At 38.9% G+C, this 27,440-nt stretch overlaps 1 protein-coding gene across 2 annotated transcripts; it reads left to right on the forward strand.

Moving 5' to 3' along the window:
• Positions 1–800: 800 nt before the first annotated feature.
• Positions 801–26,442, forward strand: LOC143020963 (uncharacterized). 2 transcript variants are annotated; one of them, XM_076178005.1, is made up of 5 exons: positions 801–919; positions 21,077–23,569; positions 23,953–24,097; positions 24,357–24,561; positions 26,018–26,442. In XM_076178005.1, the coding sequence occupies exons 2-5, from the start codon at positions 21,109–21,111 to the stop codon at positions 26,033–26,035; spliced, it is 2,829 nt and encodes a 942-aa protein (XP_076034120.1). In that variant the 5' UTR covers positions 801–919; positions 21,077–21,108; the 3' UTR covers positions 26,036–26,442. The 2 variants fall into 2 exon arrangements, with proteins under 2 accessions (XP_076034120.1, XP_076034119.1); XM_076178004.1 differs by having other exon boundaries at positions 21,093–23,569.
• The last annotated feature ends 998 nt before the right edge of the window (positions 26,443–27,440 follow it).

Below are 27,440 nucleotides of genomic sequence, written 5' to 3' on the forward strand. Positions count from 1 at the left end.
TTTATGTTGGATATTTTCCCTAAAGGTAGCTGAAATTGGACGTAAATTACACTTTTTGATTTATACTCGTGTATATATATATATAATATATATATATATATATATATATATATATATATACACACACATTCTGATATGTCTAGGTATGGTATGATTTAATTACATATTTGACAAATATGAAAAAATATGGGTCATGTATTTAAGGATGAAAACTTGGACGAATGATTATTAAGGTAGCAACATCCAACTCTAGACACTTCGACGCTCAGTATTGCATCACGTTATCAAAAGACTCGGTCATGTGATGCTTAGACAAAAAGGAAATTCCCTGTGTGATTCACCACTCCGGTCCTGGACCACGTTCGACAATGATCATCCTCCCGGATGAGAGCTCATATCTGGCCCAGTCTATGAATAATACTGTGACCTTAAGAAAAAAAAAAAATCCTTGCCCACCAGAGTTGGAGTGCCGGTTCGCCCGGGAGACACTCGACCTCGCATCGCTCAATCAGTGGTCGAGAGCGGTACCACTATCCCTTCGACCAGACAATGATCAGGTCTATGACGTGACTGAAATGCAATATGCAAGCATGCACACTCCTATAATTCTAGTCGCCTACCGTTCTCCTCCTCACCATTTTATTTTATTTTATTATTATTATTATTATTATTATTATTTTAATCTGGGAAGGGCGAGACGGTGGCTTAGAGAGGGAAAAACCCAGTGGTGTTGGAAAGGTCTTCCTCACCTTTCCTAGGGATGGGTAGGAGTGGCCTTGAGCGTCAGTCGGCTGATGCGTCGTCTCCGTGTGCATTGTACGCTTGTGTACGACACAAAGTGCGTTTGAGTAGCGGCCCAAATATTGTCAAAACGGCTGACATATTTTGATTACGTGTATTCTCAGTGTTGGACGTGAAGGTAAGTGGATTAAAATTATGAGATTATTTTATTTTTATTTCATTTTATTTATTTATTTTTGTTTTGCTTGCGAAGTAAAAGGAGGGAATTCCCCAGGATGGATTGCTGCCATTATCATTCACATGAAGTTGTTGAATAGTCTTACTGAACTTAGCTGTGCCTCAACTGTTGTCGTCCTGTTGAATTTACTCCTCCATATTTTCTCTGTTTTGTCTCATTCTCTCCACTGGTCTTCGGGCCATTTGGTGATCCATAACCGCCTTTGAAACGTCTCGCCATATCTTTCTGTCCCACCTCCTTCCATTCTCTTGGTTCTATTCTGCTCATCTGCGCATCTTTTTCAATGCATCTCCTTCAGTCTTTTCTAGGTCGTCCAAGTGGTCGTCTTCCACGCACTCCACTATTGAGCACTTTCTTTGGCCATCTATCTTCTTGCATCCTTGTAACATGTCCTGCCCATTTCAATCTTTTTAATCTTATTACATTTTTAATATCGGGTTGTTTTGTTTGTTCTCGAATTTCCCAGTTATGTTTTATTCTCCATTCTTGCCTTTGATCATCATTCACGGGTCCTAAAATTCTCCGTAAAATCATATTTTCAAGAGCTTCAAACTTCTCCATAGCTTTCGTAAGGGCCCATGTTTCGCAGCCGTACAATATGACTGGTCTCACTATTGAATTGTACAGTCTTATTTTTGTTGTTCTTGATATTGACCTTTTATACAACAATCTATTAGGCTGTAGTAACATCGATTTCCTGCTCCGATTCTGACTTCCACTTCCTGTTTCATTCTTCCGTCACTGGTCACCTTTACTCTTAAGTATTTAAAATCTTTAACACTCTCAATGTCTATCCCCGCAATCTGCACCCTTTCTGGCAAATTAGACTCTTGCTACCTTCATCGTCTTGCTCTCATTGATCTCGAGTCCAACACTTTCTGCACTTTCTTTAAAGAGCGCCGCCAAGTTTTCCATTTCTGTTTGATTCTCTATCATTATGCCAACGTCGTCAGCATACGTGCTAATAGTTTTATGGATATATCTTCCAATTTTATTCCTTCGTCTCTCCCATTCATACTTTCCTCTGATTATTTTTTCCATTGCCAGATATAACAGTGGTGAGAGTATGCATCCTTGTTTTAGGCCATCTTCTTTCTGAAAAGGTGATGTAGTTTTACTCCCACATCTCGCTACGCTATTTGTGTTTTCATAGCATGCCCTTGTTCATATGATGTACTTTTGTGGTATTCCCAAGTCTTCCATTATTTTTTCATAGAGATGTTCTCCTCACTCTATCATAAGTCTGTTTAAAATCGATGAACATGTGTAGTTGCTCCCTGTCATATTCCAAATACTTTTCTATTAGTTGTCTTATAACAAAAACTTGATCTGTTGTTGACCTCCCTCTTCTAAAACCGCATTGGTACTTCTACTATATACTCCATGTATTCTTCCATTCTGTTATACAATATATTGGTAAAGACTTTATATGCACTCTAACTTATCATTTTGTGTGTATTTACCTAGTTGTATTTACCTAGTTGTATTTTACGGGAAGGGGAGCTATGCTCGTGGGGTCCCGTCTTCATATCTCATTTTATCTAAACTATTTTTAAATTCATGTATTGTTTTTGCACACACCACTTTCTCATCTAACTTGTTCCAACTGTCTATTGCTCTGTGAGGAAAGCTGTTCTTTTTAAAATCTCTTCTATAGCTGTCTTTTTTTATTTTCTTTCCGTGTCCTCTTGTATTTCTGTCATCCCATTTTATCAGATTCTCTCTATCAGTAATTTCTATGCCTTTCATGATTCTGTAAATAGCTATCAAATCTCCTCTCTCTCTTCTTTGCTCTAGTGTCTGTAGTTTAAGTTTTTGTAGTCTCTCTTCATATGATAGTTTTGAGAGTGTTGGTGCCAGTTTTGTAATTGCTCTTTGTATTCTTTCAAGTTTTTTTATACATTTTTTTGTACTTGGTGACCATATCGTTGCTGCATATTCCAATCTTGGTCTTATCAGGGTGATTAGGATTTTCCTCACCATTTCTTCATCCAGGTATGTAAATGCCACTTTGATTGTTCTTATTAAATTATAAGTTTCTCCAAAAATCTTATTTATATGTTTCTCAGGTGACATATTATTCATAACAATGACTCCCAGGTCCTTCTCATTTTCTACTTTTTTTATTCCTTCTTTTCCCAAATTATATGATCCTGTTATTCTGTTTTTGCTTTTTCCAAATTCCATTATACTACACTTTTTTGTATTGAACTCCATCTCCCACTTCCTACTCCATTCTTGTACTTTATTTAGATCTCTCTGTAGTGATTCACAATCTTCTTCAGTTTTCACTCTTTTCAGTAATTTTGCATCATCTGCAAAGAAGCTCATATAGCTTTCAATTCCTTCATCCATATCATTAATATATATAGCAAACATTATTGGGGCCAGAACTGTTCCCTGCGGGACACCGCTTATTACTTCATTCCATTTTGAGTGCTGATCTCTTATCACTACTCTCATTTTTCTTTCTTGCAAAAAGTCTTCCATCCAATTTAGCAATTTACCTTGTATTCCTCCTTCATATTCTATTTTCTTAAGCAACTTCTTATGTGGTACTTTGTCAAAAGCTTTTTTTAGGTCTAGAAATGCACAATCAGCCCATCCATCTCTTAGAAACATATTAAATTGGTGACGCATGATCGTCCTTGTCTGAATCCAAATTGCCTTGGATTTGATGCATTGTTTTTTTCCAAGTATTTTACCCATCTACTTTTGATAATTCTTTCACATATTTTTGCTATTGTACTTGTTAGAGAGACTGGTCTATAGTTGGTAGGTTCTTCTTTATTTCCTCCTTTATATATAGGTACTATATTTGCTTTTTTCCAATCTTCTGGAACTTTTCCTTCTTTTAAGGAACTGCTTATTATGCTATGTATTTTGTCTGCCAGTTCATTCCTGCATTCTTTCAGAATCCAGTTTGCTATTTCATCTGGCCCATGCGATTTTCTGACATCAAAATTACCCAAGTGTGTCAATATTTCATTCTTTGTTACTTCTATTTCTTCCATAGGGGGGACTTTTTCCTTCCACTCAATCTCTTCTGGTTGTATATTTTCCCTTGTAAACACTGATTTAAAATGTTTGTTCATAATTTCTGCCATTTCCATTTCCTCAGTGTATTCAACTCCTCCTTGTCTTAATTTCTCCAAGTCTTGTTTGTTTTTCAGTTTATTGTTTACAAATCTGTAGAATAGTTTTGGTTGATCTTTACACTTTTCTATAACATCTTTTTCATATTTTCTTTTTTCCTCTCTGCACTTTTGTACATATTCATTTCTATAACCAGTATATATTTTCCATTTTTCAGGTCTTCTGTCTTTTTTCCATCTGTTCCAGGCTTTGTCTCTTTTGTCCTTTAACTCCCTACAACTTTTGTTGTACCAGCATTTTACATATTCTTTTTCTTGTTTTTGTCTTGGGACATACTTTTCCACTCCTTTTTTGTAAAGTTTTGTCAAAATATTCCATTTCTCTTCCACTGATGTTTCTTCTTTGTATATTTCTTCCCAGTTTTCTTGTTGGAAGAATTCTCTTATTTTATCAAAGTTTGTTTTTTCATACATCATTCTTCCTTTTCTATATTGTTCATTTCTTTTCATATATTTTTCTTCATTAAGTTCCAGTTCAATCAGTATGTGGTCACTTTTACCTATTGGTGTTTTATATTCAATCTTGCCCACTATTCTAGGTTCAGATGTAATTATTAAGTCTAGCCTCGATGGTTCTTCTTCATTTCTATACCTAGTGTTCTCTTGTATCCATTGTGTCATTGAATGGTCAGTAATCATCTCAAGTAGAGCATTTCCCCATGAGTCATCACCACTCTTTACTGTCATTTCTTCCCAGCAGATTTCTTTGCAATTAAAGTCGCCCATCATAACTATTCTTCCTCCGTCTTCCATTATTTTAGTTAATGCTATCTTTGTGTCCTCTAACATACTTTTATGTTCACTCTCCTCCCATGAGGCTGTTTTCGGAGGCACATAATTGATCACAAATTTTCTGCTCTTCTTATCTCGGTCTTCCACTTCTATCATAATCATCTCTACTGTATTCTTTCCATATATGACACCTTTCACGTTTATATCCTTCTTAGTCAGGAACATAACTCCACCCCCTTGTTTTTTCTCTCTGTTTCTAATCCAATAATTGTATGTATCATGTCCTACACTGTTGGGTGGTAGTGGGCCTTTTAATTTTGTTTCTACAATTCCCATTATGTCCGGTTCTTTTTCTTTCAAATAATCATTCAGTTCATTCAATCCTGTTATCAATCCATCTATATTTGTGTAAGACACTCTTAGTTTTCTGCCACTTCCATTGTATTCTCTGTTTCCCTTATGTTTTTCTTTAGTATGTCGAACTGCTTTATTTTCATGTTCACTACTCTCCAATAGAATCTCTCTTTCTCTGACTCCGTTCTTTCCTCGTTTTTTGCCTTAGCTTCAATTCTTTTCTGCTTTTCTGCCTCTCTTTCCTCCTTATTCATTTCTCTTTTTATCCATACCTTTTTATATTGATCATTTGTTGCTAGTTTCCCTGTCTTGGATAGAATTTTCTCTGCTGTTGTTTGTGACCTGAATTTAATCTTAATTGGTCTGGTCTTATCTGTACTATATTTTCCGAGTCTGAATTTTTCCTCAATTTCCTTTATAATTTCTGGTTCATCTTCCTGGACTAATTTTAATAAACTGCTTACTCTTTCATTTTCCTCCTTGATTCTTGCGGTTCTATCTGGGTTATGTTTCTCTTCCATTCCTAATATAATTATACATTTCTTTTTGTCAGCTAATTCTCTTACTATATTCTCCTTCTGTCTCATCACTTTAATAACTGAGTCTTCATTATGTTCTTTCAATTGCTGTTTGACTATGTCAGTGAATGAAACCTTATTCCCTTCTTGAGTTATTCTCCAATTTTTAGCTTCTGTAGCTATTTTCTCTTTGTTTTCATTACTATTCTTCTTCAATTTCTCATTCTCCTCCTTTACATTTCCTAACTGTCTTTTTAGGTCCTCTATTTCTTCAGTTAAGTTTCTGTTAGCCTTCTCTAGTTGTTCCAACCTTTCAATTCTTTGGAAAATGGAGTCTACGTTACCTAACTTACGCTCCAAGTCCTCGATCACCTTATCAACTCTCTCCTCTAGTCTTATCAGTCGGGGGGGGGGGTTGTGTCCCCCCCACCCTCTTTAAATCCCTGGAACATATTCTCGTCACTTTCTTCTGTATTGCTCTTCTCTATACTTCTAATCTTTACATTTTTATTAGACATTTGATCCTCGCTAAGTCTTTTGTTTACCTTCCGCTTGTCTGGCTGGGCAAAGTCTACTCCCTCCTCATTTCCTTCCATTTCCCTCAGTAATCCCTCCCCTTTTCCTCTTTCCCTACGTTCCCACTACTCCACGAGCAATTTCCCCCCCACCCTGCAAAAACACTAGGCACTTCTCTTTGCGTTGGGATCCACAGACTTCACTTTTCTTCAGAACGTCTTCTAAGCCGTCCATTCGTTGAAGTGTGTGTGTGTGTGTGTGTGTGTGTGTATTTACCTAGTTGTATTTTACGGGAAGGGGAGCTATGCTCGTAGGGTCCCGTCTTCATATCTCATTTTATCTAAACTATTTTTAAATTCATGTATTGTTTTTGCACACACCACTTTCTCATCTAACTTGTTCCAACTGTTTATTACTCTGTGAGGAAAGCTGTTCTTTTTCAAGTCTCTTCTATAGCTGTCTTTTTGTGTGTGTGTGTATTTACCTAGTTGTACCTAGTTGTATTTTACGGGAAGGGGAGCTATGCTCGTGGGGTCCCGTCTTCATATCTCATTTTATCTAAACTATTTTTAAATTCATGTATTGTTTTTGCACACACCACTTTCTCATCTAACTTATTCCAACTGTCTATTGCTCTGTGAGGAAAGCTGTTCTTTTTCAAATCTCTTCTATAGCTGTCTTTTTTTATTTTCTTTCCGTGTCCTCTTGTATTTCTGTCATCCCATTTTATCAGATTCTCTCTATCAGTAATTTCTATGCCTTTCATGATTCTGTAAATAGCTATCAAATCTCCTCTCTCTCTTCTTTGCTCTAGTGTCTGTAGTTTAAGTTTTTGTAGTCTCTCTTCATATGATAGTTTTGAGAGTGTTGGTGCCAATTTTGTAATTGCTCTTTGTATTCTTTCAAGTTTTTTTATACATTTTTTTGTACTTGGTGACCATATCGTTGCTGCATATTCCAATCTTGGTCTTATCAGGGTGATTAGGATTTTCCTCACCATTTCTTCATCCAGGTATGTAAATGCCACTTTGATTGTTCTTATTAAATTATAAGTTTCTCCAAAAATCTTATTTATATGTTTCTCAGGTGACATATTATTCATAACAATGACTCCCAGGTCCTTCTCATTTTCTACTCTTTTTATTCCTTCTTCTCCCAAATTATATGATCCTGTTATTCTGTTTTTGCTTTTTCCAAATTCCATTATACTACACTTTTTTGTATTGAACTCCATCTCCCACTTCCTACTCCATTCTTGTACTTTATTTAGATCTCTCTGTAGTGATTCACAATCTTCTTCAGTTTTCACTCTTTTCAGTAATTTTGCATCATCTGCAAAGAAGCTCATATAGCTTTCAATTCCTTCATCCATATCATTAATATATATAGCAAACATTATTGGGGCCAGAACTGTTCCCTGCGGGACACCGCTTATTACTTCATTCCATTTTGAGTGCTGATCTCTTATCACTACTCTCATTTTTCTTTCTTGCAAAAAGTCTTCCATCCAATTTAGCAATTTACCTTGTATTCCTCCTTCATATTCTAATTTCTTAAGCAACTTCTTATGTGGTACTTTGTCAAAAGCTTTTTTTAGGTCTAGAAATGCACAATCAGCCCATCCATCTCTTTCTTGTATTATATCTATTAGCCTTGAATAGAAACATATTAAATTGGTGACGCATGATCGTCCTTGTCTGAATCCAAATTGCCTTGGATTTAGTACGTTGTTTTTTTCCAAGTATTTTACCCATCTACTTTTGATAATTCTTTCACATATTTTTGCTATTGTACTTGTTAGAGAGACTGGTCTATAGTTGGTAGGTTCTTCTTTATTTCCTCCTTTATATATAGGTACTATATTTGCTTTTTTCCAATCTTCTGGAACTTTTCCTTCTTTTAAGGAACTGCTTATTATGCTATGTATTTTGTCTGCCAGTTCATTCCTGCATTCTTTCAGAATCCAGTTTGCTATTTCATCTGGCCCATGCGATTTTCTGACATCAAAATTACCCAAGTGTGTCAATATTTCATTCTTTGTTACTTCTATTTCTTCCATAGGGGGGACTTTTTCCTTCCACTCAATCTCTTCAGGTTGTATATTTTCCCTTGTAAACACTGATTTAAAATGTTTGTTCATAATTTCTGCCATTTCCATTTCCTCAGTGTATTCAACTCCTCCTTGTCTTAATTTCTCCAAGTCTTGTTTGTTTTTCAGTTTATTGTTTACAAATCTGTAGAATAGTTTTGGTTGATCTTTACACTTTTCTATAACATCTTTTTCATATTTTCTTTTTTCCTCTCTGCACTTTTGTACATATTCATTTCTATAACCAGTATATATTTTCCATTTTTCAGGTCTTCTGTCTTTTTTCCATCTGGTCCAGGCTTTGTCTCTTTTGTCTTTTAACTCCCTACAACTTTTGTTGTACCAGCATTTTACATATTCTTTTTCTTGTTTTTGTCTTGGGACATACTTTTCCACTCCTTTTTCGTAAATTTTTGTCAAAATATTCCATTTCTCTTCCACTGATGTTTCTTCTTTGTATATTTCTTCCCAGTTTTCTTGTTGGAAGAATTCTCTTATTTTATCAAAGTTTGTTTTTTCATACATCATTCTTCCTTTTCTATATTGTTCATTTCTTTTCATATATTTTTCTTCATTAAGTTCCAGTTCAATCAATATGTGGTCACTTTTACCTATTGGTGTTTTATATTCAATCTTGTCCACTATTCTAGGTTCAGATGTAATTATTAAGTCTAGCCTCGATGGTTCTTCTTCATTTCTATACCTAGTGTTCTCTTGTATCCATTGTGTCATTGAATGGTCAGTAATCATCTCAAGTAGAGCATTTCCCCATGAGTCATCACCACTCTTTACTGTCATTTCTTCCCAGCAGATTTCTTTGCAATTAAAGTCGCCCATCATAACTATTCTTCCTCCGTCTTCCATTATTTTAGTTAATGCTATCTTTGTGTCCTCTAACATACTTTTATGTTCACTCTCCTCCCATGAGGCTGTTTTCGGAGGCACATAATTGATCACAAATTTTCTGCTCTTCTTATCTCGGTCTTCCACTTCTATCATAATCATCTCTACTGTATTCTTTCCATATATGACACCTTTCACGTTTATATCCTTCTTAGTCAGGAACATAACTCCACCCCCTTGTTTTTTCTCTCTGTTTCTAATCCAATAATTGTATGTATCATGTCCTACACTGTTGGGTGGTAGTGGGCCTTTTAATTTTGTTTCTACAATTCCCATTATGTCCGGTTCTTTTTCTTTCAAATAATCATTCAGTTCATTCAATCCTGTTATCAATCCATCTATATTTGTGTAAGACACTCTTAGTTTTCTGCCACTTCCATTGTGTTCTCTGTTTCCCTTATGTTTTTCTTTAGTATGTCGAACTGCTTTATTTTCATGTTCACTACTCTCCAATAGAATCTCTCTTTCTCTGACTCCGTTCTTTCCTCGTTTTTTGCCTTAGCTTCAATTCTTTTCTGCTTTTCTGCCTCTCTTTCCTCCTTATTCATTTCTCTTTTTATCCATACCTTTTTATATTGATCATTTGTTGCTAGTTTCCCTGTCTTGGATAGAATTTTCTCTGCCGTTGTTTGTGACCTGAATTTAATCTTAATTGGTCTGGTCTTATCTGTACTATATTTTCCGAGTCTGAATTTTTCCTCAATTTCCTTTATAATTTCTGGTTCATCTTCCTGGACTAATTTTAATAAACTGCTTACTCTTTCATTTTCCTCCTTGATTCTTGCGGTTCTATCTGGGTTATGTTTCTCTTCCATTCCTAATATAATTATACATTTCTTTTTGTCAGCTAATTCTCTTACTATATTCTCCTTCTGTCTCATCACTTTAATAACTGAGTCTTCATTATGTTCTTTCAATTGCTGTTTGACTATGTCAGTGAATGAAACCTTATTCCCTTCTTGAGTTATTCTCCAATTTTTAGCTTCTGTAGCTATTTTCTCTCTGTTTTCATTACTATTCTTCTTCAATTTCTCATTCTCCTCCTTTACATTTCCTAACTGTCTTTTTAGGTCCTCTATTTCTTCAGTTAAGTTTCTGTTAGCCTTCTCTAGTTGTTCCCTTTCAATTCTCTGGAAAATGGAGTCTACATTACCTAACTTACGTTCCAAGTCCTCGATCACCTTATCAACTCTCTCCTCTAGTCTTATCAGTCGGGGGGGGGGGTTGTGTCCCCCCCACCCTCTTTAAATCCCTGGAACATATTCTCGTCACTTTCTTCTGTATTGCTCCTCTCTATACTTCTAATCTTTACATTTTTATTATACATTTCATCCTCACTCAGTCTTTTGTTTACCTTTCGCTTGTCTGGCTGGGCAAAGTCTACTCCCTCCTCATTTCCTTCCATTTCCCTCAGTAATCCCTCCCCTTTTCCTCTTTCCCTACGTTCCCACTACTCCACGAGCAATTTCCCCCCCACCCTGCAAAAACACTAGGCACTTCTCTTTGCGTTGGGATCCACAGACTTCAGTTTTCATCAGAACGTCATCCAAGCCGTCCATTCGCTGAAGTGTGTGTGTGTGTGTGTGTTGAAATGATATTCCCCTCTCTCCAGCTATCTGATATGCTTTCTTTTCTCCAAATTATTTTTATCAGTCGGTGTAGTCTTTTCGTTAAAAAAATCTCCTCCTCATTTCCATATTTCTGATGGTATTGTCTTTGCCGGTGTAGAAGCTTGAGGACACTCCCCCAAAACATGACCCCCGGAGTCTCCTGAACCTAGTTTGAAAACACTCCCCAGTTAAATGAAACTAGATTGACAACACTCCCCAGTTAACTGAAACTGGTTTCAAATGACTCCCCATCAGGTTGAAATGACTCCCATTATTGGATGCTTGATTTTTTTTATTAAGGTTGCTCCCCCATAAAAAACTACTAATTACACTATACATGATTAGTTTTTTTTTCTTGAATTACAATGACCTATATATTACTTATTACAAATTACACTACACACGGATAACTACATTGAAATGGTTGTCTTCGTTATTCTCAAGGTACACTGAATCCTTTAGGATTTTACTACCTTTCGGCCTATGTATATGCCATGTGTGAATAGATCCAAACTTTGCCCAAACACATACATTTACTTGAAACGTGGCTGCTGCAATAATCTCTGTAGTTGTTCCAAGAGAAGAAGGAAAGGGCAGACGCTGGATCCCTGCCCACAGGTAAGATTTTGGTAATTGGAGACAGTCAAGTGCGGTATTTAGACAGGGTTTTCTGCGACAAAGATAGGAAACATAGGACGCAGGTGTGTTTCCCTGGCGCGGGCATAGGAGATGTTAGAGATAGGATAGAGGAGTGTCTAGTAGGAGAAGGTAAGGACCCAGTAGTTTGCTTAAGTGCCGGAGGAAATGATATAGGTAAGCTAGGGAGTGAGGAATTATTTGCGCGGTACCGGGATGCGCTAGACAAGATCAGGAATAGGGGAGGTGTTCCTGTAGTATGTGGAATCCTTCCGAGGCGCAGAGTTGGAGGCATGTGGCATTCCAGGGCTATTGCAATGAATTGCAGGCTGGCAAAACATTGTAAGGCCAATGGATGGGCATTTGTCGACAACTGGGACCGCTTTTATGGTAAGAATCACCTATACACAAGGGACGGAGTGCACTTGTCCCCCAGAGGATTTCGGCTCCTTGCTGAATCCCTTGAGCGAGAAGTAGGCATCCTACAGGGTTTTTTCGGGTAGATTATGTGGGAGAAGGGGGGGAAGTATCGGAATATAGTTTAGGCAATAGAAACAACTTAGAGGACTGTGTAAAAAATCACCAAAGCAGGTGGAGGGAAGATAAACTTAAAGTTTACTATACAAATAGCAGGAGCATAATTAACAAAATTGATTTGCTGCGAGGTAAAGCATGCGTAGAAAATTTCGATATTATAGCTATTACTGAATCCTGGATCAACATGGCTGATAAACATTTTCTTCCGGAAATCGAAATAGAAGGATATAAGTTTTTTCATAAGGATAGGGTCGGCAGGAATGGGGGAGGTGTAGCACTTTTCGTTAAAAATACTTTAAACTGTATTGTCAACAATTCGATTAAGGAAGAGGACTGTACGGAATCTATTTGGGTAGAGATTATAGGCAAGAATAAGAAAGCTATTATTGGCGTCTTGTATAGACCTCCTAACCTCAGCATTGAGCAGACTGATTCCCTGATTCATGAAATTCACAGAGCGTCCCAGTACAAAAACGTTGTAATCATGGGAGATTTTAACTATAGAAACATTGACTGGGAAACTTTAATAGGAGATCATGAAGCGAAGAAATTCCTAGATGTAGTGCAGGATAATTTCCTAAAACAAATGATTACCGATCCTACGAGGGGACAAAATACCCTGGACTTAATTCTAACAAATAATGAGCACCAAATTAGCAGCGTAATAGTGGGAGATAGTCTAGGCTTTAGCGATCATCAAGAAATAAGATTTAATGTTATTTGGGAAAAAATAAAAAGTACGAATAACGTTCAAGTACCAGACTTCAGGAAAGCAAACTTTGACAATATAAAAACCTATTTGAAATTGAATACGAAAAGCCAGGCGGACGTTTCAGACATTCTTGATTCTCGTTGCGGGGCTAGTCAGGTGTGGGTCATGGACGGTAAGAAGCATACCTTAGGTCAGGTCTGGGTCAAAGAGGGTACTACGCATACCTCAGGGCAGGTCAATTGGGGGCGAGGGCCCAGCAGTCAGGTCAGTAATTTAAATGACATGTATAACAATCTAACTGATCTAATTATTAATGCACAAAATACATTTATCCCCCTAAAGTCAATACGGAAAAATAGTAATACTCCCAAATGGATGACGGACAGATTGAAACATGAGATCGGAATGAAAAGAGGACTTTACGTAAAAATGAAAAACGGGGAATCACACCTTAGATCAAGTTATAACGAAATGGCAAAGCTGGTTAAAAGGAATACACGTTCAGCGAAACGTAATTATGAAATCAAGGTTGCCAGTCAAGCAAAATCCAACCCAAAGGGTTTCTTTCACCTCTATAGAACAAAAAATAAAGAAAGAATAGGACCAATTAAAAACAATGAAAATGTCATGATTGAATCGGAAGAAAAAATGAGTGAGGAGTTTAACAATTATTTTCTATCGGTATTTACTGATGAGAGGTTAGATAAAGTACCTGACTGCGATCCGATTTTCAGAGGGGATGAAGAAAGTAGTCTAACTAATATCAGCATTAGTAAAGAGGAAGTAGTCAAGCAGATTGACAGACTTAAAGCTACAAAATCTCCGGGTCCAGACGAAATTTTTCCAAGAATGCTTAAAGAGTGTAAATTTGAAATCTGCGACCAGTTAACTGAAATATTCAATAAATCGGTAGACACTGGTTCTGTTCCAACTGCTTGGAGGCAGGCAAACGTTGTTCCTGTTTTTAAGAAGGGAGATAGATCGTCTATATGCAACTACAGGCCAATCAGTTTGACATCGGTTATAGGAAAAATGCTTGAATCAATAATAGTAAATAGACTCAGAGAACACATTGAAGGGCATAATTTAATTCGTGTTTCACAGCATGGTTTCTCCAAGGGTAAGTCATGTGTGACTAATCTTCTATCCTTTTACACTAAGGTATATAAGGCGGCAGACAACAATGAAAATTACGATGTTATTTACCTTGACTTTAGCAAAGCGTTCGACAAAGTGCCACACCAGAGACTACTAAATAAAATCAAAGCCCATGGCATAGGAGGAAAAGTGTTAGAATGGATTAGAGCTTGGATTAGTAACAGACAGCAACGGGTCACCATAAATGGAATAAAATCTAGGTGGGGCAATGTTACTAGCGGGGTTCCCCAGGGCTCGGTTTTGGGTCCCTTGTTGTTCATTATGTATATAAACGACTTGGACGAAGGGTTAAATAGTGATGTTAGTAAGTTTGCGGACGACACTAAAATAGGACGCCTAATTAGGTCAGAAGACGACGCCCAGATTCTGCAGGATGACCTTAATAAGCTGTTAACATGGTCGGTGAAGTGGCAAATGAACTTCAATATCTCTAAGTGTAGCGTGTTAAACGTAGGGCTACACAACCCCGAAAATAGATACAACTTAGATAACACGTTTTTAGAAAAATCTGAGTGCGAGAGGGACTTGGGAGTTCTGGTGAGTCCGGACCTTAAAACCAGGAAGCAGTGTATTAGCGCCAGAAATAAAGCTAACAGACCATTAGGCTTCATTGCTAGGACGGTAACGAATAGAAGTGCAGAGGTAATTATTAAACTCTACCTAGCGATAGTTAGACCCATCCTTGACTATGCGGTACAGTTTTGGTCTCCGTCCTACAGAATGGACGTAAATTCATTAGAATCAGTACAGAGAAGAATGACCAAAATGATACAAGGACTCGGAAATTTGCCTTACGAAGAGAGGCTTAGGCACCTAAACTTACACTCTCTGGAAAGACGCAGAGTGCGGGGTGATCTAATAGAAGTGTTCAAGTGGATCAAAGGCTATAACAAGGGTGATGCAAACAAGGTCATCATAATAAAACAACAGGGCAGGACTCGCAGTAATGGGTACAAACTGGACAAATTTAGATTTAAGAAGGAAATAGGCAAGAATTGGTTTACTAATAGGGTGGTCGATGAATGGAATAAACTTAGTAACCATGTAGTAAGCGCTGAAACTATCAGTTGTTTTAAAAAACGATTAGACAACTTTATGGATGGGGATGACAGGTGGTGATGGATACGGAGCTGCCTAGTGTAGGCCTTATGGTCTTTTGCAGTCTCCTTTATTTCTTATGTTCTTATGTTCTTATGTTTATCCTCACGCATTGAATCAACTTTGATATTTTCACTGGTGGAAAGGAAATCACATATCAAGCTTCTGACAACAGGATTTTGGTCCTCTTCTCCAGTGATAGCGAATGTCATGGAACGAAAAAAAAAAAAAAAAAATTCCATCACCTTTAATTACTTTGACAGCAAGGGGGTTCACTTGTGTTTTTGAAAGTCTTATTTATTTTTCCAGAGGGACCAGATTTTTTCTTAAATATCAGACGTCCACCAGAGTTGGTGCAGATTGAAGTTGGAGATGGTGGGTCTGATGAAGAACTTGGTGGTAAAACTTCTGGAGCACGTTCGAAGAAGGGCTTCAGGTTGCATCCATTCACTTTATTTTTAAGGGGGATATTCGTGGATACATTAATGAGAATTAACTATTGGAACTAACATTTATCTAGGAAATGATAAAAGATAAAGACAAAAGTTGCTCATTAGAGCAATAATGAATGTCAATCAAAATTATCAATTTACGGAATAGGCTACTCACCAGTTATATCTTTCCTGTTCGGTTTATGAACATACTTCCTTCGAAAATTAGATTTTTTTTTCCCTTGTTGTTTCCAACATGCACTGGATAATTTTTTGACCGCAGGAACTGTTCCACCTCGTCCATTTCAGTATTAAAGTCCATGGTAGCACACGACACGACACCACACTGACAACTATCAAATCTCGGCAACACTGGCAATTAACAAACCTCTGTAACTTGTTCGTTTCATTTCAAAGGTTTCAAAGATTCATTCGAACCAGTTTATGAAACAATCACAAAAATAAACAATCACAGTCGCGCAATACTACATCTATTGGAACTAACATTTATCTAGGAAATGATAAAAGATAAAGACAAAAATTGCGCATTACAGCAATAACGAATGTGTAATCATTTCAAACTAGGTTCATTCGAATGGAGAGTCATCTCAAACTAGGTTATCCGCTCATGCCCTCTCTTTCGTGATGCAACTAACATTTATCTAGGAAATGATAAAATGATAAATACAAAAATTGCGCATTACTGCAATAACGAATGTCAATCAAAATTATAAATTTACGGAATAAGCTACTCACCAGTTATATCTTTCCTGTTCGGTTTCTGAAACAATCACAAATATAAACAATCACAGTCGCGCAATACTACATCTATTGGAACTAACATTTATCTAGGAAATGATAAAAGATTAAGACAAAAATTGCGCATTACAGCAATAACGAACGTGTAGTCATTTCAAACTAGGTTCATTCGAATGGGGAGTCATCTCAAACTAGGTTCATTCGAATAAGGAGTCATTTCAAACGGGTGGGGAGTCGTCTGAAACTAGTTTCAAGTGACGGGGAGTCGTCTGAACCTAGGTTGATCTGACTGGGGGAGTCTTTTGAAACGGGGAGTCACTTGAAACGGGGAGTCACTTTTATTGTTTCTTAAATGTTTAACTGCTCGTTTAATTTCCTCTATAGATATTTCGAGCATCTTTTCTTCTGGTCCTTGGGTAGTTCGATTAATTATCATTGTTGTCTAGAGGGTTATTTTCCGTTGGCGGGTTTAATAATTCTTCAAAGTGGGTTCCTTCCATATTTCTATCACTTCTGCCTCTCCTGCTATTATTTCTTCGTTCTTATTCTTTATCATTCTCTCTCTAGCTTGGTACCTAGTTGTTATTATTTTGACTTCCTGATAAAATTGTCTTATTTTTCCTCCATGCCTATTTCTTTCAATATTTTCTACTTCCTTACGAAAAGCTTCTCTTTTTTCTTCTTAATAACCTTTTTGTCGCTATTTTCTTTAGTCTATAATTCTCCCTCTGTGCCTCGTTATTTTGTTGTCCTATTACCCGTTGCCTTGCTCTAGTCCAGTGGTTCCCAAACTTTTTTCTGTCATTTCGCCCTTGCACCCAGTTCAACCATCCAGATTTCCCCCTTTCATGTGTATGAGGGAAAGAGTAGTTAAAACACACTGTGACTATTTACTATTTCATTTTTCAAATGTACATATATACTGTTAAACAGGCATTCTCTCTCTCTCTCTCTCTCTCTCTCTCTCTCTCTCTCTCTCTCTCTCTCTCTCTCAGAAATGAGAAAATTCATCTGAGATTTTTTTAGTAGGTAGGTTCAAATTTCCCCCCAGGGGGAAATTTCCCCCATTTTGGGAACCATTGCTCTAGTCCTTTCTTCTTGTGCTGCCTTCCACTCTCATTACATTTGAATATATTTTTTACGCAGCTGCTGCCTTGTGGGTAGTTTTATTCGGTTTTACTCCATGATACTTCATTTGTTATTGTTTTTTATTTTCTTTATCACCTTATATTTCTTCTTTTCTCTGCATCTCAGATTATATTGTCTGCACGCCTACCTCTCTTCCGTGTCATATGATAATGATAATAAAGATTATGATAGTAGTGATAATAATAATAATAACAATAATAATAATAAAAATATGATAATAATAATAATGATCATGATAATAATAATAATAATAATAATAATAATAATAATAATAATAATAATAATTATGATAATAATAATAATAATAATAATAATAATAATAATAATTTTATTTGACATTGAATCAATATACATGAAGTGCAGATAAAGAAAGGAACACATAGTTCGAAATAACAATTACAAATGCCGACTGGTTTCCTCTTGGTCTGAGATGAGCGTGACAGCGTCCAGCGCCTTCCGCTGCATATAAAACAGAAACTTTTACCAATTAGGATTATAACTAAATGAATACATGTATTCGTCTGTTTACGCGATATATGCGTTCCTATGGACGTCGCGCAATTAGAAAATCACACAAATAAATAATGGATCAGGTTCCCCCCAGAGTTGCACCTACCATGGATATGGGAAGAGGATGAAACCCCAACGACCATGTCACAAAAATTGACCAGTTTTGTAAATAAACACATACTGTAATATGGATGATATTTGGCTGACGCAAACACTCGTAGAAATTGGCGGGAGGAGCAATTGTACACAGAGAGCGGGAGCGGTTAGTGTACCAGGCGGTCGCTTGCTGGCGCGCGGGTCGCCTGCACGCAATTTGAAAATGCTGTTGGCCCAGATCGCGTAAAAGTGATATGAAAAACGTAATTCGAGAGAAATTTCTAGTACAACATACCGCGCTATACCAAAAATGCGTTACTAGAACACGCGTTAAGATTGTCTGTATATGATAGAGAGGATATTCTACAGAAGAAACAAAATTCATATCTCACTGTATTTCATTGTTCATAAGTGTCTGGGTTTCAACTGTCGAGCTTGAAATTACACCAAAGCAAATTATACAAAGTGTATTTACAGTCTGAAATCTACAGAAAACGATGAAAGAATACATAAACTATTCAACCAGACAAAATGGTAATATAAAAACAAGGGAAATAGTGTCAATTGTCCAGTATATATCGAAGAAATGCATGAAGATGGAAACAACGGATTTTGGCTTATATATATATATATATATATATATATATATATATATATATATACAAACGTGACCTGATCAATGTATACTCGATTAACAAAAGCATATATAAGAGAAACAATGAAAAAATATAAATTCCTTGATATTCATGTGTTGGTAGCATTTTGGTTACAATAGAAGTGATTCTCTGAAATGCGCGACATGTTAAGAAGAGTGATTTATTGAACCTCTTTTTCAGTGATTCAATTGGAGAAATCCTACAATAACGATCGAAATTCAAGAAAATGTCACGAAATCCAATTGAATCACTGAAGAAGTTGAATAAACTTATCTTTGTAGTGAATGCTTAGCCTGGCGTAGTTAGGTCTAACACATTAATTGGTGACTACTCCTCTGGATGTATTTAGGGGAACGTTAAAACCCACAAAGAAGGTAATACTCTAAGAACCGTCATTTCACAAATCCCCTTTTTATAGTGTTACTAAAAAGCTTCATAGTACAATCTCTCCCTACATACCTAAAACCTAGTCTCTTCGATCAACGGATGAATCTATAGACATCAGGCGCGGATACAAGGGAGGCCCCCCCCCCCCCCAACGCCCCGAGTATGGTACACTCATCTCGAGTTTGATTCTCCCTGCATAAACACTTTTTAATGCGAATCTATGATTTGCATTATATTTGTGAATTATATATGATTTTACATACAATTACGAGCAAAACAGACTTAGGTCTCTGGCCCAATCTCCAAGCCAGCAGCATTATTCTTGGGGTTAAAATATCGGCGTGTTTCAAGTATCGGTTATCGGTTCGGGCCCCCCCCCAAATAACATTCCTGGATCCGCGCCTGATAGACATAGTATGAGTGAACAAACCTCACGGCTTCATAACCGCGTTGGATGCAGTCAGTCTGTTCACTAACGTCCCAATGCTCAGAACAACTGCGATCATCCTGAACTATGTATATAATCACCCTGATCTTACATCACGAGTGGCGAATGACGTGGCCCGGATTAACCCTGACCTACAAAATTGAAAGAAAACAGTGAAGGAGAGATTGGTCTGGAGAGGCATAGTGAAAGCGGGGAAGGGACTGCAGTCCTGATAGCCATTAGAGTAAGAGTGATCTTACATCACTCCCTATTCCAAGAAACACATTAGAAGAAATGCTTCAAATCTGCACGGCAGAGACCCTTTCAAATGTCCTGAAGGAAACATATATGTCCATCATGATGCTGATGAAATGGGGTCAGCCTTTGGGGTCTTCTTCGCCCAGGTCTTTATGTCGACAGTGAAGGAAACAACACTTCAGGATATTAAGGTGAACCCTCAGTTATATTCTAGCTACATAGATGATATATTTATCTGCACATGTTCTCTTGATCTAGAATCCGTAAGATCGCGTTTACAACGGAATTCAGGCTTCTCATTGACTATAGAGATGAATGCTGATGGTAAACTACCCTTTTTAGATATTCTTGTAAATTCTAATTCAGGTGAATTTGCCACAAGTGTGTACTACAAACCTACCGACTCCGACAAATGTATGGATGATAATAGCGAATGTTCTGAGAGCTACAAAAAGGGACTAATTAGGAATTACATTAATAAGACCTTTCAAGTGGGCTCTAAATGTTTTCCTTGGTTATTAAAAGCAAATTGTGTGGCCAAGCTAAGACTACATCTAGGACAAATGTAGTGTACAAAAGCCGTTGTAATACCGTGGACTGCGCGCCTCGTAATAGCACATACATAGGTCATACGAGATGTAGTCTTAGTCGGCATTTAACAATCCATAAATGAAATGGAGCAATAGAACAATAAATGAAACACTACAAAAAAAGACATCAATAGAGAAGAGTAAATAGAAGTCACGAAATAAATTGCCTGAAATGGAGACTTCCGGAAATCACAATTTCTAGTGCACTTAGTTCAAGAAAACTCACCATTAGTGAATAAACACTCTGATATGGCATCTACGAACTTTTTATTCAATTCCGCACTACGCCTAGGCGTGGAGAGATCACCTCCAGCCGCCACCCCCCCCCCCTCCCACCTAACCTTAATGGCACCACCAACTGTGGGGTCAACCCGCAGGCAGGTGAGGTTAGCCAAGTAGCCAAACAGACAGTAACGTGACGAAGGTACACACTCAGCATTGTAAATACCCTCCGTTGTACTCAAACGTTGTTACTATGGTAGAAACTGTGTTATTATCATTGTTATGTTTTACTGTTTTGTTATTCGTTGTTACAAATGTAATACCTGAAGATGTTTTCTTGATGACGAAACGTCGGAATAACATATGTCTACCTACATGGCTGTCTGGTGTTTCCTCATCTTCTTAATGCAAGTAGTTTAGTTAAAGCATTAGAGAATTTAAGGAAGAAAATTAATATCTACAACAATGTTGTACTCAATTCTATGTGCATATAAGAAAATGTGCTTCCTTACTTCTCCAATACTGTATATATATATATATATATATATATATATATACATACATATGTGTGGGTTTTATTTTTATTTTTATCAGAAACTACATCCTTCAGATGGTATTAAATCAAGATGGCTGTCGCCGGCTCCCACGGAGGTCTCACTACTGGTGACATGAATTACTCCAAAGGACTGAAAGCCATCGACTATTACCTGAGCGACGTCCTGACTGCATCCTTCGAGACGCATTTCCTCGGCGGGGCTCAGCACATCTTTACTTGGTTGTCTGCATCGGACCAGACGTGGAGAAAGGGCTTCTGTAACAATGAGCGGGATGCTATCGAGTCTTTGACTCCTTTTCGGGACATGGATGTAACTCTTCAGTACAAAATCCTGACCCGCTGGTGCGACTTCCGGCCCGCGAACGACCCCTGTTGGCAGGAGGACGTGGACAGTGAAGAACACACCCTGTACTGCATCAAGGAGCACCGCAACGCATTCGCGCACAAGTCGAAATTAATCAGGAAAAATGTCGTCAGTGACGCAGACAGGAACCAGATGTTCGACGACTTGACTGCTGTGTGTCTGAAAGCACTGGACAAGCTAAAAGTATCTAGGACGGGTCTAGGACAACCCGTTAAAGTTATAGAAGATCTCAAAGACAAGGTGGAGAAAGGTTTAGCTGAACTGAAGGTGCAGGATATTGTGGTTGATTTGGATGAGACGAAGAGGAGGTTGGTGGTGGAGGGAGCCAAGGAGAGTGAGCCACGGAAAAGGGACTTACTCGAAATCCAGCCCTTTCCACAGATCATGAGGTTCAGGCCTTTTGCACTCAAGGACATTTACGAGCCTCTTGATCTGTACAGGGAAGAAAGAGGTTTGAAACCAGAAGACACTCGGAAGGTTCCTCTTCCAGTCAAGGAAATGTTTACGATGCCTGTGGCGGGAGGGAGGACCAAGTCACCTGTCATATGCATCGAAGGCCTCAGTGGCGTTGGCAAGTCGACCTTTGTGGCTCAGGTTTTGTCTGATCACCTGGACGCCATCGGAACTATCGACGAGCTGGAGGCGTTCGATTTAGTCCTCCATTTGGCATGTAAACAAACCTCTTGCGGAACAACACTCACGGAGTTCGTCAAGTCCTCGCTTCCAAATACAAGCAGTAACCTCAGCAACGACCTCCTCTTGCGGGCAATCCGCAACTTGAAACTTCTCATCTTGGCCGATGGGTTTGATGAGACTAGCCCGCAGGTGGGAAGTCTTCTAAAGGAACTTTTCCAGGAGGCCCAGAACGGCAACCTCCGCATCCTCATGACATCAAGAACAAGGGGTACTAACGAGGCTGTTTCTCTCATGAGGGGTGTCAAGTGTCTTCACGTGCAGTTGTCCTCAATGTCAACTCCGAAGACGGAGGCAATGGCGAGGAAGTACTACAGGGCACTTCGAGTAAGGATGTCCAATCCCCCACCCGAGGAGGAGGTGGTCAAGGCTGTCTCAAGCGTCAGCGAGCATCTGGAGAAGACGCCGCGGAATATCATAATGCTGACTTACTTGGCGTGCGTTCAGCCAGAGAAAGTCAAGGTTCCGCTAACATTACCAGAGTTGCTGGATGCCTTGGACCAGATGCATCTCAGTATTCTGATGGACCGTCTGGCCGACCAGGATCTCAACAGGGAAGAAGGACGAAGGGAAATCGCCTCCTTCACCAGAGCCCTCAACAAAGCAGCTCTCCAAAACATCTTGAAAGGAGATGCGGACATAGATCAGGATCGTCTGCGTCAACTGGCTGATAAGTACAGCTACCCAAACGAGATGCTAGACACCTTTTTCTCGTGCCGACGATACCAAAAGCCATCGGGAGACGTCCTTGTGTACACATTTCCTCATGCCAGCCAGCTCGAGTACCGAGCTGCCCTGGGGATTCGTGACCAACTCAGGGCCTTGAACTCAGGCAAGGGGGAGCCCTCCAAAATATTCCGCGAGATCCTGCAAATCGACCTCAAACGACGACGGAAGAGCAAGGTGTGGAATTTGCTCCTAATACTTGTAGGCATCCTGAAGCAGGATGGTTTGCTTGCTGACTATGCCGAGAACATGGCCGAGCTCATTTTCAAGTCATCCTCAACCCAGGATGACGAACTTGAAGCCATAGCGTGGAGTGGGACAGACGCTTCCTTCGCGGCAGCCGTGACTTCGATGATGCCACCTTCAGGATGGTGGGTCACCAGAAACTTCCGCCTCCTGAGGTCTCTCCCGCATCTCCCGAAGATTCTTTTCCTCCAACCGCGCCACTGTTGCAACGAGGAACCCTCCCTAAGAGAGGCCATCCAAGGGCTCAGGAGAAAACGAGTCCGAGTGTGGCTCACCCTTCACCACTGCTACGAGGAATGTCCTCACGGCTGCTGCACGTGGCCTCTCACTGAGTTCGCCTCTCCTGGAGCTACCTGCACGTTCAAGAGCTACGATGGCCCCTGGAGTGTCGACGCGGTCATCCCGGCTTCGACCAAGGAGGTTCTTGTCCGTGTCAGGTCGCCAGAGGGTTTGGCGGCGCTCAAGAGCCAGGCCAACGACCTACAAAACCTGAAACGGCTGGGTAAGTTTTTCCTTTTGTTTGCGTCGTTAGGGTTCTTCCATCCAAATAAGAAAGCTGCAGTACCAGATTATAACCCTATAGATAATACCACCTACTACTAAGACAACAAAAGCCAACAATATGCGACAAGAGTAAACAATATACAAATCGCTAGCGTCAGCGTTGTAATTCAAACAATTAGGCCCAACCATCGCGAAGCTTTGAATTCGGTTCTATCTGTGCACGTGTCTCTGATGTTCAGGGGGACCTGAGTTCATAGCTTCGCGACGGGCAGGCCTCATTGTTTGAATATATATATATATATATATATATATATATATATATATATATATATATACACACCAATAGCCCTTAATTATTTTTGTGTTGTATTCATTTCCCAGAGATTGAACTGTCGGCGACGGCAGGCGACATGCAGCTTGGTTTTCCCTTACTAAACAACGTCGCCCTTCACCTGATCCTTCACGACATCACAGATGAAAAATGTGATTGGGTGGTGAAGTTGTTATCGACCTTGCATGTGGAAAAGTGAGTATTAATCTCCTCAGTGTTAATTTAACATCCTTTGAAGTTGATTAAATGAAGTCTATGCGTCGTTCACTTGGCCAAACTATTTTTCCTTTTCTTGTTTACTAAACGTTTTTATTTTCCTCTCCCCTGACAAACTATTATAAATCTATTTGTAGTGCAAATAATATAAATTCATTTGTAGTACGAATGATATAGATATTTCTGTGGTGTGAATCGTTTGAACAATAAACTGACGGCTGTATATGTCTATCTACAGGAAGTACCGGGTGTTAGACTTCCGATATAGATCCTCCTTGACTCCTCTAGGATTCGAGGGTCTGGTGAAGGCCCTGCGGGAGGTGGAGGTGCAGGTGGAGGGTCATCTTATGGTGCAGTTCTCGAGGGAGGAGGAGGAACGGTCTGGCTTAACGAGAAGAAAGCTGGTCGAGCACGCCCGAGAGCACCTAGGAGAGAAGTGCAATGTAAACTGATTTGTCGTTTGCAAACAATTCGTCTCTCTCTATCTCTCGTCCTCTCAGTCTCTCTCTTCTGTTCCCCCACCCCACACACACAAATACTCCTAATAACCAGTATTTCTGTCCTTGTGGAACAATCAGTTAATGAATAGAGGTGGTAAAGTAAATATTCAAGGAGGGTAACAGAACGGAAGGGTATAGTTGAAGCTAAAAGTGATTAGGATTTTTCTTTTATCATTATTATCGTAATTGTCGTTGTTATTATTATCATAATTGTTATTGTGGCAGGGTCGAAAGAGGGATTTAGGGAGCTAGTGACGGAGTTTGGGAGGGTATGCGATAGGAAATATTTGAATGTAGATATGGGTAAAAGGTGATGAGATGTACAAGGGTAGAGGATGACAGCAAGTTGGAAGTAAATCTTAAAGGAGAGAGTCTATAGAAAGTATAGCTTTAGATATTTAGGGTTGCATGCAGCAGAAAAGGGAGGAGAGGAGGTGGAAGTAAATTGTAGACTGAGAGAAGCAAGTAAATGCTTTGAGAGATTAAAAAATGTCATGAGAAATAGGAATTTGGGAATAGATGCAAAGAGGAGACTATATGAAGGGGTTATTGTGCTGACGGCATTGTATCGGGCGAAGAATTGGAATTTAAGAGCAGAGTGGAAATTTTTATTTGTGTTTGAGATTAAATGTCTGAGAATTATAGTAGGGGTTACAAGGTTGGATAGAGTGAGAAACGAGGAGGTAATGAGGAGAGCTAGGGTGGAAAAGTAGATGGCAGATAGAGCTGATGAAATAGTATTAGGATGTTTTGAACACATAGAAAGAATGAGTAAAGAAAGATTAGTAAAACGGGTGTGGAAGGCAGAGGTGGATGGAGTGAACTTGAGGAGACGACCTAGGGTGATATGGATGGATGGGGTGAAAGGGGCATTGAGCAAGAGGGGAATGTCTGTTGAGGAAGGAAAAGAGAAGGCAGAAGATAGGCGTGAGTGGGGAATGGTTGTGTATTGGTGATGTTGTGATGCAAGGAAAGGAGGGGTAGGGAGTGGTTATGTCTGAATGATGTTTTGACGCAGCACGAAAGGATTTCTCCCCGTCTTCTCTATTTCTGCATGAGGGGGCGGAGAAAGGAGGTAAATAATCAAGTGAAGTGCCCTTGTTGTGGATGTGCTGTGTCTTGCTGTATTGCTTCTGATCCAGGGCAGTGGGCCTTTTGATTTGGCTAACTCTCTTGTAAGGGGTGAAAGCCCTTGGTATATATTATTATTATTATCATTATTATTATTATTATTATTATTATTATTATTATTATTATTATTATTATTATTATTATTATTACTATTATCATCATTATTACTTGCTATCAATACTTATTATTTGCTTAGAAACTGGCTTCTAATATTTATGGAATAATATGTGACTCTGTGTGATCCTCTCCCACTGTCTTCAATTTTCAGATGAGTCTCATCGGCTGATTCCTATACTAGACTGGGAGGAACTGGTGTGCAGTTGAAGGAAGAGTTGTGTATCAACAGAGTATCCAATTCTGCTTGATCATATTGAGAGATCCCTGTGAACTACATTGAATGTTAAAAACGTCGCGAACGCTGGTGTGGAAGAGCCCTTATAATGCAATTAAATAAAAAGTTTTTTGATTCATTGGTGTTTGATCTCTTAAGGACTATTTTGTAACCATTATTTATTGTGATGTTGCTACGCCACACAATGAAATAATCATCTATGCTCAAGCATGATCAAGTATAATGCACATACCTATAAAGTTCATCAAACCTTCCCTCTAAATTCACTGGTTGAATATGTATTGCTCCTATCAGAACTACAAAACATATTTGTCAAGTATATAATTATGAATTACAATAGTAAATATATGTCATGTATGTGTGAGAGGCTGTGAAGTGAGAGACCACTCCAGAACCTCAAGGTCATCTATTTGAAGCCTCTTCTACTCCAATACTGACCTCAAAAATTTTAGTGCTCAATAGGGAATGTACTGTCGTTCAAAACAACTGAACTGATGTGTGAGAGACCTGTCTCTCAAGAACCTTATGGCCTTCTATTTGAAGCTTCTTTTACTTCAACATTGACCTCAGAACTTATTGTAAGTTGTCGTTGCTGTAGTTCCCTAAACTATCTGGCCGAGTTATAGGAAATTGTATTATGTTGTTATGTAATATTTGTTGACATTTGGCCTAAATTCTCGGTACATTGGCGTCACCACTACAACACTGTCAAAGAGGAACTCAGCACATCTGCAGGACGGCGCCATAAGAAGACACTACCTGTACGAGCATGGACTCGCACTTAAGAGGCACCACCACCATCATTGAAAGAAATAACGACACCAGAAGACTAAAGATAACAGAAGCAGTGCTAATTTACAATAATAAAAAAAACAACCGCTATCAATATCCAACAGCAGCCTGAAACGTCGTTACCAATCAGAAGACAGAGAACGCATCCCGCGCGCTGATTGGCGGGCGGACGTTTCAGCTCTCCGCTCTCCGCCGATATATACCAACATACGGCCAAACAAGCACCCCTAGAGGCCCGTGTCGCCATCCTATGAGACATGCACTGGCTACAGAGTAGCTTGAGGAAGTCCCTCTACATCGATTCACATCGTGAGGAGGAGCAACTGATGGCCTCGCTCTCCGGCGCCTGTGAGACGGACCCTTCCAAGTTCTGGAGGACCTTCAAACGTCAGCTGGAGGAGTGCTCTGTGCCTCCACCCAATGTCATCAACCATCTTAACCACTCTGCAGACTCCCCCCAACACCAAGATACTTACAATAGACTATTTACTACTATAAAAGAACTCTTGCATAATGTTGAACCTGCCACTGTGATGATGGATTTTGA

Source organism: Oratosquilla oratoria, chromosome 41 (assembly GCF_046742065.1).
Source record: "Oratosquilla oratoria isolate Oo_2021 chromosome 41, ASM4674206v1, whole genome shotgun sequence".
Lineage (NCBI taxonomy): Eukaryota > Metazoa > Arthropoda > Malacostraca > Stomatopoda > Squillidae > Oratosquilla > Oratosquilla oratoria.

Excerpts from the sequence above, each read along its gene's own strand:
- LOC143020963 (XM_076178005.1), top strand. The coding sequence starts at position 21,109 with ATGGCTGTCGCCGGCTCCCACGGAGGTCTCACTACTGGTGACATGAAT. Across the intron at positions 23,570-23,952 it reads ACAAAACCTGAAACGGCTGG|AGATTGAACTGTCGGCGACG; the intron begins GTAAGTTTTTCC and ends TTCATTTCCCAG. Across the intron at positions 24,098-24,356 it reads TCGACCTTGCATGTGGAAAA|GAAGTACCGGGTGTTAGACT; the intron begins GTGAGTATTAAT and ends GTCTATCTACAG.